The following is an 11,234-nucleotide window of genomic DNA, read 5'->3' as shown; positions in this document are numbered from 1 at the left end:
TGTAAACAAACTACAAGGATGGTGCCTAATTGGTTTGAGCTTGGCTCCAAAGGTCAAAAGTAGCAGGAGGTCACAGGTTCAAATCCAATGAGGAATAAAAATCCTCTTGTGGTCATGGAGGTTCAAATGCTGTGACTCCGGACTATCTACAAAGCAGATGGTTGTCCTGGGATTAGCCGGCTCACATAGCGGGTTGGATATCCAGGTTAATAAAAAAAATCATTGTAAACAATTATCAAACAATCATATTGTTGTCGTATGTGTGCCACCTACCCCAACTACTTCAATGACTCAAATCACTGAATATGTGATTCCTAGCATTTGTCACTATCGATCCTTCACATCTCTTCTCAACCATCCTCTCCTCCCTCTTTCTTTGGTCTCTATCACACGAGCTGATGAACCAATGGTGGTTGTCCCTACTATTGGTGAAGCTATCACCACAAAACCTGAAGATGTTCCTCTCGACTTATCTCAGCAACGTGCAGTTGATCCTCTTGACAATGCATTCGAGATGCTCGACCTTAGCGGTAATCATTCGGATACTGCTGAGGAACCCTCGAGTATACACCAAACCCCCTCCCTTTCTTTCTTTGCTACTAACCATGAGTTTTTTCAGCGCCATAATTTCATTGTAAACAATTATCAAACTAATTCATTTCATTTTACACTATATAATAAGAGTCTCTTACTAATTCTGATCACTTAATCATTCTGCATCAAACCGTACAGCAACTGTCAAACAGTCTCTTAATGTCTTTCATTAACTCTTTGGATTATTTTATCTGGCATAAATAGGGATGCATATAGCAACGCCTGCACAATAATAGAATCAATGCAGATAGAATAATCAAAAGAGTCAATGAGAGATGAAGAATGAAGTATATATCAAACTTAGGATCTCTTTGACTCATGTTGAGAAATGAAAATGAGAAGGAAAATGAAAATGACAAAGCATGAAAATGGGAATGAATTTTCATTCCCCCAAGTTAAACTAGAAATAAAATTTTGGGCTTATGGGGGAAATGAGTCTATTATATTTTAGAAAACCAAACAGTTTATTTTATCTTCATTCTCATTGATTAATGCTTAATACGTCTAATTAAACACCTTCTTAGAGAAACAGTTTCATTAAATATTATCATCTTCATTATTTTAAATTTAAAAAAATACATGAAATAGTTTCATTAAAATTTCATTAAGTATTATATGAAATAATTTCATAACCATATATGAAACAACTTTATCAAATAAAAGTATTATAAAAAATCATTTCATGACAAAATTTCATAACATTAAACAATAAAATCAACGAATAAGGATGGTTTATACGAATTGGATGGTTTCCATTTCATTGCTCCTCCACATATATATATATATATATATATATATAAATATATATATGGGCCTATTCAAGGGAGAATTAAGTTGTTTGTGGTAACTGTGAGAACCAATATTAACCACAAATCAATATATAAATTAGGAAATTTATAAATTTGGTAATTTCAAATTAAAATTTTAATGCAAGAATATTTTTGGTATTTTAAAACTCTCTTCTCTCCTCTCTTCTCTATCCGGCCTCCGGTGATACCACTATGATACCACTGTGATACCTAAAAATATTGACTCTGTTAAACAAAAGATAACTTGTGATACATAATCATATATAAGATGCATAGTGATACCACTGTGTTACATCTTCGATCGATCACACAAACGACATCAATGTAATACCCAATCACATATATGATGCATTGTGATACCATTGTAGTATCATCGGAGAACGGTGGCCGGHGGACGGTGGCCGGAGAGAGAAGAGAGGAGGGAGGAAAGTTGTAAAATACCAAAAATATCCTTGCATTAAAATTTTAATTCAAAATTGCCAAAATTATAAATTTTCTAATTTATCTATTGATTTGTGGTTAATATTGGTTCTCACAATTATCACAAACTAATTAGTTCTCATTTGATTAGGTATATATATATATATATATATATATATATATATATTTATTTATTTATTTATTTATTTGGGGAATGGAGTGAGATAAGTAGACGTGGCAGGAGTAGAGACATCATTTGGTATGTCCCCCACGGCGACACGCTGCCTTCCCCAAAGTACATCCTCACCCGCTTTTACTTTATTCACCCCCTCATCACAATTACCTATTTCGTACATAAGAATGCTTAATTCTACTTTATATATTGTTAAATATATTTTTATACATCTCGTGGTTGGATTTTAGTAAAAATAAGAGTTAAGTTTAGAAGCGTAAGAAATGGTCTCCATCATAAATATGCATTTAGATGAGATGTACCAAGATAAAATGCACCATATCAGTCCCTATATCAAGGTTAGAAGTATTTCTAAATGTAGCCGTTATTTTTCAAAAAACTAGTCATTTATCACTGTTTTTTGGTTGTTTTTTTTGCTCTATATAAACGTCATGGTTGAGGGGTTTACATATCAAATTCTCGATTCGCAAAAAAACGTTCACAATTCTCGGTTTCTCGCTATATTTTGTAAGACAATGTAATTTTAATTATAATAAAACGTATTTTTAAAATGTATTTGAATGACCTAATTATAAATTTTATAATGTATTAAAAACATATATCATTAAAAAAACATTATTTTTAATGACAAGGAGAGGTTAGAACCGGGACCGACAATTCATAACCAGTTACAATAAAACTTGATCAGAGACATCTTTTTCGATTAAGACCGGGACCGAAACCGGTTATGACCAGATCTGTCAAGAGCTGGGGACCGGTTTTTGGCCGGTAGGTCCCAATGCCATCCGATCCTGCCTTGCACACACATAAACATACACATAGTACCGCTACCGCCTATCTCTCTGTTTGTTCCCTTTTTGGCTTGGAATAACACTCCCTTTCTGAACTTGTTTCATCTTCTCTTTAATTTTGTCTCCTCTTTCTCTCTCATAGATCAACAGATGCGAAAAGGAAATTCTGTCCTCAAGAACACGTAAATCTCTCACGAAAAGCATAAATAACGTCGCAAGAGTTCCTTTATGCTTCCTCTTAAATGCAAACTTCACGTTTTTTAGCTCTACAACAACACCATGATCAACAAAAAACAACTGCTTTGCCTCCCATTTTTGTTTCTTCTTTCTTCTGGATCATTACTCTCGTCAGTTTCTGCAACACCACCCGCAAGTAAGCTCTGAATCCCTAAAACTTCCTTTTATTTCATCAATTTGAACGCCGAGTTAATTGATTGATTGCTTCAATTGCAGAAATTGTCAGCGGCATTGCGTCGAACATTGCGTCTGCGTTATTCAAATGGCTGTGGTCTCTTAAACCCGCCACCAAAATCACCATGGGTATGTCCAATTTTTATTTTCCCCTTTCGCCATATCGTAATCGAGATTCATGAGCTGGTTTTTTGAACTGGGTTTGTGTTTTTTTTTTGTTTTTTTAATCATCTCTGTAGCTGCTTCGAGCCGTTCAATGGTGAAATATGAAGGTGGGTATACTGTAGAAACTGTGTTTGATGGAAGCAAGCTTGGGATCGAACCTCATTCTGTGGAGGTAACTCCATCTGGGGAGCTTCTTGTCTTAGATTCAGAAAACAGTAATATTCACAAAATCTCAACACCATTATCAAGATGTAAGTGTAATTATCTTTACAAAATTTAAATTGATGATATGATTATGATACTAATTAGCAAAATCAACTCGAAATTATACCATCTGTTTGCAAAATTAGATACAAAGCTTTAGTTTTCGGTGTTGATCATAGTCATTTAGGTGGTTGTTTACTACCTGCTTACCGCTTATTTCAGTTTTCGGTGTTGATCATAGTCCTTTAGTTGATACGAGTTTTAGGGCTTGTTTGTTAGCATCTTAACGAGCTTAATTGGACTCAGCTTATTCCGTAAGCTATACATGACTATTTGTTAGTGGCTTAGTAATATATAAAGTGAGTTATTCGGTAAGCTTCTAGGGGAGAGCTTAATTAGAAAACAAATTTTTTCCAAACCTGTCCCTCCTAATTAAAAGACATGCTCCTTCTTTCTATGTTTAAACCGTCCCAAACAAAAATCTTTCCAACCAATATAGACAGATTAATCCATACAAACAACTTATTGGAAAACCAACCAAACAACCCCTTAATGAGTACCCGTTGCTTCATGAATCGTCCAAGAATAATAGTTAATGAGGCATCCACTTTTTGGACTTGTCTATGCTTTTGTTTAGAAGAATACTCATCTTTTAAGTATAGCAATTTGTTGACTAATCCTTTTAGAATCTATTCCATTTTATGTTTTCTATGCTATTCTGCTTTATTCTTCTAAAGCTCAAATCTTGCCAAATGAATGACTAAACCTTCTTCTCTTTAGATTCAGTTCAAAAGCCCTTTTGTTTCTTTCTTCATACAATATTCAAGACTTTGAATCTTCTAAAGTGAAGTTGAAATTTGGATGCTTCTACAAGAACTATTCTATGCTGGTTTTTGAGTTTTTGCTTTTTATCACAAGTTTCTTGCATATTTCTATCATTGAAGCTAGTTTAGGAAACATTTACCAACACAAATTGGGTAAGCTATAAAGGTGCGTTTGGTAAGACAAAATTGAACAGGACAAAACAGATAAAATGACAAATTTACCCCGAATGAGTTGTTTATATATTTTAACCACAAGGGTGGTGCCTGATTGGTTTGAACTCGGGCTCTAAATGTCAAAAGTTCTTGGAGGTCCCATATTCGAGGAATAAAAATCCCCTTGTGGCCGTGGAGGTTCAAATGCGGGGACTCCGGACCACCCACAAAACAACATATTTTATATATTTAAATTAATTTGTGTAATTTATTAAATTATAAGAAAATAAATATTGTTATAACAAAATAGTTTTCGTCAATACGATTAAAATGACACCAAAATAAAAAGTTCATGTAGTTCCCAATATTTTATTTTATACCTTTGCTATATTATTTTTTATTATAATATTAATAAATTACATAAATTAATTAAAATATAGAAACTGTATAAAAATAATATTTTGAGGATAGTAAATTGAAAGTTTTAAGAGCATAAAATACAATAAATAAATTTAAAGAAGGAATAAAATGTAAAGAGGGAGGTGTATTTGATATTTAGAAGAGAATTGAGTTTTATTTTGAGGTTGTATTGGTAAAATATAGGTATGTCTCATCTTGTTTCATGGGGTAAGGGTGGAACACGCCTGTTCCACTCTGTTTCGGTCCGTTCCACATAAAAGTCCTACCAAACGTGGAATAGTGATGTTTTGTCTTGTCCGGACCGAAAATGGTTGTTTACCCATTGACAGACTGAATCACTGAAAGAATTAGAAAGCAACCCCTTTCTTGTTGGGTCAGTATATTTGTTGGTCAGAGTATGTTGGTAAGCAACAACCCTTTTTAGCGGGTAAGCACCTCTTACCCAGTAAGAGGCGGTAAACAGGTAGTAAACAGTTTCAATCGCGTACCCATGATTTGTAAATTTGAGTGAATGTTGTGACAGATAGCAGACCAAAGCTTGTGGCTGGTTCATCTGAAGGGTATTTTGGTCATGTGGATGGAAAGCTAAGAGAATCCAGGATGAACCACCCAAAAGGACTTACTGTGGATGATAGAGGAAATGTATATATAGCAGACACCATGAATATGGCTATCAGGAAGATCAGTGAAACTGGTACTGTTGCATTTTCCAGTTCTATCCTTTATTCAATCTTTTTGTTAGAGTAAAGTTTAATTTTGGTCCCTAACTTTTGCAATTTTCAATGGATATATGGTCGCTCACTTTTGTCATTTCTCAACGGTTTTGTTTCCTCTATCTTACGGTCATTCAACAACTTTTTCATTAGGTCTAGTTAAATGAGGGGTATTTTAGTCATTTTCACTGTATTAAAATTAAAAAGCATATTCTATTTTTTATTTTAATTTGTAAAACAGGAAAAAAGAAAAAAAAACGAAAAGAGGTGGTTATCCTGTTTTTTGTTTTACAAATTAAAAATAAACAAACAATATGTTTTTTCAATTTTGATATGATGAAAATAGTGAAAATGAATAAAACACCCCTCATCTAATTGGATTTAATGGGAAAAATTAACGAATGTTAAATAGAGGGACCAAAACTGCTGGGAATTGACAAACGTGAAGGACCAAATTCGAGTTTTTGAAGTTTAGGGACGATATGCCTTGAAAAGTGAAAATGTTGAGGACCAAAACTCAAGTTCACTCCTTTTTGTTATTAAGGGTAAAATTGTCATTTTAGTTAAGAGTTAATTACATTGGTGGTCCATGTGGTATGCTCAAATTTCGTATTTAGTTCTTAAGACAAACTATCTACACCGACGAGCCATAACTTTTCAATTTCATAACACTCAAGGTTCTTAGAGTTAACACCATCAGTTAACTTTCGTTAGGAGGGACAAGTTAGTCTTTGGACAAACTACAGGATCAAAAGTGTAGTTCACTCCAAAATTAATTGTGATTCGTATTTTTTTTATATTTTTTAATTAAAAATATTTTACGTACGGTTAACAAAAAAATATTTTTAATTAATTGTGAATAAACGACAACAATTAAATTGATATAATAATCAAAATATTCTTTTTTGTTAACTGTACGTAAAATATTTTTAATTAAAAAATGCGAATCACAATTAATTTTAGAGTGAATTATACTTTTGGTCTCTGTAGTTTTCCCAAAGACTGATTTTTCCCTCCTAATGGTTGTCAATTGTCGGTGTTAACTCTAGGGACCTTGAAAGTTATGAAATTGAAAAGTTAAAAACTATCAGTGTAGATAGTTTGTTTTAGGGATCAAATCCAAAATTTGAGCAAATCACTGGGACCACCAACCTAATTCACTCTTTAGTTAATTAAAAACTGTAATAATTACATATTTCTAAAATTGTCTAAAATTTTCATTGTGGATGATTATTTTGGGACTGAGAGAGTATTTATTTCATTTAAGTTCTTGAAGTATAGAATAAAAGTTACATTATTTGCAGGAGTTGTAACCATAGCCGGAGGAAACTTGGCCCGAGGGTCGGGTCACATCGATGGTCCAAGTGACGATGCAAAATTTTCTGACGACTTTGATGTGATGTACGTTGCTAGTAGCTGCTCGATTTTAGTTATTGATAGAGGTAACCAAGCGATTCGAGAAATCCAACTTCATGAGGATGATTGCTCGTCTTATCAGTACGACAGCGAACACCATTTAGGTAAAAAAGTGATTAGTGGGGCTATCCATAGGTTTTTCCATTGAGCTCTGTATGGATTGAGCGGTGTGTATGGACCCCACTTCATGTGGGATCCACTGGGTTCATCTGTTATGGGTTTTTAAGTTCCTAAGTATTTACAAGTATTTGTTGATCATCATTTCAGGGATAGTGGTTCTTGGTGCTGCAGTGTTCTTCGGCTTCATGTTAGCCTTGTTACAACGTAGAGTTTCTGCAATGTTTTCGTCGCAGACTGTAAGCGTTTTCCTAAGCCGAAAGCTTCTCGTTTTCTATTTTAAGTTCGAATACAAGTCGACTAGACACGAACCATCAAACCTGTATACATATGAAAAAGCCCTCCTCTCTCTCTCTCTACAATGACTCGTCTAGAGAGAGGTTCAAAGGGGTTTCATATATCCTAATATGGTATTAGAGTCGGGGTTTGGCATAGTCTGAAGACTCATCACACTCCTTCGCCTTTATTGGGGGCACCATCTAGCCTCCATTTGAGGGGGTGTTTTGGAGTCCCACATCGACTAGGCACGGACCATCAAACCTATATATATGATGGAACCCCTCATCTCTCTATAACGGCTCTTTTAGAGAGGTTCAAAGGGGTTCCACATATTTGAACATGGTATCAGAGCCGGGGTCTAGCACCATCTAGGACTAGAGATGGCAAAATTGGGCCGGCCAAGCCCCGGACCCGGATTGGTTACACATAATATGGAATTTCAAGGCCGTACTCGTTATGCATAGGCCCCATTTTTTTATTTTTTTTATAAATCTTAAAAGAAGATTTCTACAAGATTTTCAAGTTTTTTTCAAAATTTTCAAGATTTTATCTACTTAAATCTATTATTTAAAGTGTATTTCAATACTAAATTTCAAAAATCGTTATTATAAAAACATGTATAACAATTTTTTGTAAAAAATAGTAAAAAAAGGGGTCGGGCTTGGCACCGGATTTCGGATCAGCCTGATCTGATGGACCGGGACTAGATTCGTCCTAGTATTTTTGGTTGGGAGCGGGACCAAGACCGAGACCGGCCGGCCCGATTTTGAAGGGACCGACCCGGGACCGAATTTTGGACATCTCTGCTAGGGGCTCAACACACTTTCGCCTCCATTCTTGGGGGGTGTTGGAATCCCATATTGGCTAGACACAGACCATCAAACCTATATATACACACACACCTCCTCTTTTTATGAGGGCTCTTTTGAGAGAGATTCAAAGGGGTTTTACATATCCTAACAAACACAATTCGTTAACATCAGGATCCAAGACTTGCTATCGATGGCATTCCGCCATCTACATATCGGAGGTCCATGAAATCGGTGAGGCCGCCTTTAATTCCGCCAGAGGACGAACACGAAAAAGAAGAAGAGGGCTTATTTGGTTCACTAGGAAAAGCCCTTGTCAAAGGAGGAACATTTTTTGGAGGTTTATTCTTTAGTTCCAAAAAGAACCCACTCCCCCCTCATCATCAAATGAATTACCAACAACCCCCTCAATTTCCCAACTCTTGGCCTATGCAAGAAACCTTTATGATTCCACATCAAGATGCACCCCCGTCACTCGAAACCCGAAAATCGTACCCGTTTGTGACCAAAAACCCGGAAATAACCGAAAGACCACGCCCGTCTAAACAGACTCGATATCTCTATAGTGGACAACGGCAAATGCAACAATTACATGAAAATCGTCAAGAATACCATCAGAAACACCACTCGTCGGATCCTCGGACTTATTACGAGGAGAAGAGCGAGACGACGAACGAAGTGGTGTTCGGGGCAGTTCAGGAACAAGACGGAAAACATGGAGCTGTGGTGATAAAGCCTTTTGATTACAGCAACCCAACGAATTACAGTAATCAGAACGTACGATCCAGGTATAACTACACGGGCTATGCATACGGTACGTATTCATGATGGGATTGTTGTCTTTTTCGTGTTTCGGTATTAGTAAGAACATGTATGAATATGATATCATCATTCATAGGTATGTTATAGCATAGAAGTTTAATGTTGTGCCAATAGATATAATCTTTTATGGGTAGGAGAAATGTTTGAAAATTTCCCCATACAATCAAGAAAATGATTACTCAGGAACAGGGCAAATATAGAGCAATGTGCAATTTTTTGTCGCTTACTCGGTAAGTGCTTCACTATCTTTACGGATAAAAATTCTTGCCCATCAAAAATGGCATCGTATGTAACAATCTTATTGGGTAAGCATTAACCAGAGAAGCCATTATCCTCACTTACCGGGTAAGACTCTCGTTCCTTGTCTTGCCTCTTTACAGGTAAGATTCTCGTTCCTTGTTTTGCTTCTTTCCAGGTAAGATTCTCGTCCCTTGCCATGTTAATCCAGTAAGGTAAGTGACCCGGTAAATATTTGGTACAATGGCCCAAAGTCATTATAACATGGATGAACTTGTCCAAATATAAGACAAATCCTAGATTCGATCACGGGACCGCTGCTAGCCTTAGCTGACTGAGCCAAAAACTGCTCTCTTCGAATTGGTGTCCTTGAAGGCGGTATCTATATGAGACCGTTAGGGTTGCTGGTATTCAATTTTTTGTCCAAATTTATTGTGTGTGTAACAAATTTAACTTATTTATTGTAACGAATTCGATTAATTACTTAAAAAAATAGAATAAATGTTGATATTTATTATCTTTAGGTCCTCTAATCATATGTGAATAATCAACACAAAATATCACCATTTGGGAATGGATCATGATTTTGTGCAAGAAAAAAGTCTTCCCTACCCACCCAACCCTTGACAATGGGTATCCCATTGACAAAGTGCATTTGGTTTGACTTCTATATAAGGTCATTTTATTTTATATTTACTTTATTCCATAAAAATGTTTACATTTTTTTTATATTTGTTTTAAAATAGATAACTAAATTTTTACATCTTAGGTAACAAAATAGAAGTTTTGAAAGTAAGTTATCCAAAATAGAAATCAAGTTAAAGTACGTTACTTTTTCATACAATTTGCTCTTTTTAAATCTACCCTTAATTAATGTGCAAATATTTAAGAGTTGGCAAGATATATGCATTAATTATGGGTAAGGTTATCATGAGTTGAGTTCCAATAAAAATGAAAGTTATGGCGAAAAAAATAAAAAGGAATCTCGATCATTGGATCAATCTTAATTGAAAATCAACAGTAATAAGGTGCATCGAGATGAATCAAATAAATTCTCGTGATAAGCCCGATTGATGGGGTGAGGGTGAAATTAAAAAAGATCAAGAGTGTGGATTCATTCTTACACTTCTCATCTTAACTCATATTCATGAAGTTAGTAAGAGTAAACTACAAATTTGGTCCCTCTGGTTTGTCGAAAATAACACTTTTTCACCTTGTAGTTTTGAAATTAAAAAATGGTCATTGTAGGTTGTAAAAACGTTCAGATTTAGACCCTTTCTCTAATGGTTTATCTTTCTTTATTCATACAACAAGACACGCGCTTTGGTTAGCCACGCGCTCGATTGTGAATAAAATGGAAAACAGGTAATCTCATCTCGATATGAAAGAGGGCGGTTTTTTGTAATCATTTGGATAGTTGACCGGTCAGAAAGGCCCACTTAAGCTGGCTCATTTGGCCCACTTCAACTGGGTCCAATATCATGTTGGGCCCACACAGCACTAGCATCCTTTGCTTTCAACCAATAACAAGTTTACATGTCATAATTTATTTTTAATTAAATTTATTCGGTTTTTACTGGGGCTTGTTTGTTTTTTTACAAAAAAGCTTTTATCAGCTTTTTATGTATGATCCGTTTTGAAGTAGGGTCATTCAGATTATTTATTTTTTTTCCATTTTTTAAAGATACTTATGTCTTATGTTCTGTTATCAGGTAAAAGGTAAATCAACTTTTTATCTGTTTCTTATTGTTCTTCAGACTCTGAACAACGGTGTTTCTCAATCGATTAACTTTCATCGATTATTTCTCTCAATCGATCATCACCAAATCAATCTTCATTTCTCTCAATTGATGTATC

The 11,234-nt window shown here is 35.0% G+C and overlaps 1 protein-coding gene across 1 annotated transcript; it reads left to right on the top strand.

The window, feature by feature from the left end:
- The first annotated feature begins 2,962 nt into the window (after positions 1–2,962).
- On the top strand, positions 2,963–9,260 carry LOC112515846. Its single transcript, XM_025122788.1, has 7 exons — positions 2,963–3,180; positions 3,261–3,347; positions 3,458–3,634; positions 5,508–5,678; positions 7,002–7,217; positions 7,381–7,469; positions 8,493–9,260. Exons 1-7 carry the CDS (start codon positions 3,087–3,089, stop codon positions 9,144–9,146), a joined length of 1,488 nt encoding a protein of 495 aa, XP_024978556.1. The 5' UTR covers positions 2,963–3,086; the 3' UTR covers positions 9,147–9,260.
- Positions 9,261–11,234: the final 1,974 nt, after the last annotated feature.

The sequence above is a fragment of the Cynara cardunculus genome (genome assembly GCF_001531365.2).
Source record: "Cynara cardunculus var. scolymus isolate 2C chromosome LG 7, CcrdV1, whole genome shotgun sequence".
In the NCBI taxonomy this organism is placed as follows: domain Eukaryota; kingdom Viridiplantae; phylum Streptophyta; class Magnoliopsida; order Asterales; family Asteraceae; genus Cynara; species Cynara cardunculus.
Note: the sequence above shows the minus strand (reverse complement) of the source record. Positions and strands in the feature narration are given on the sequence as shown.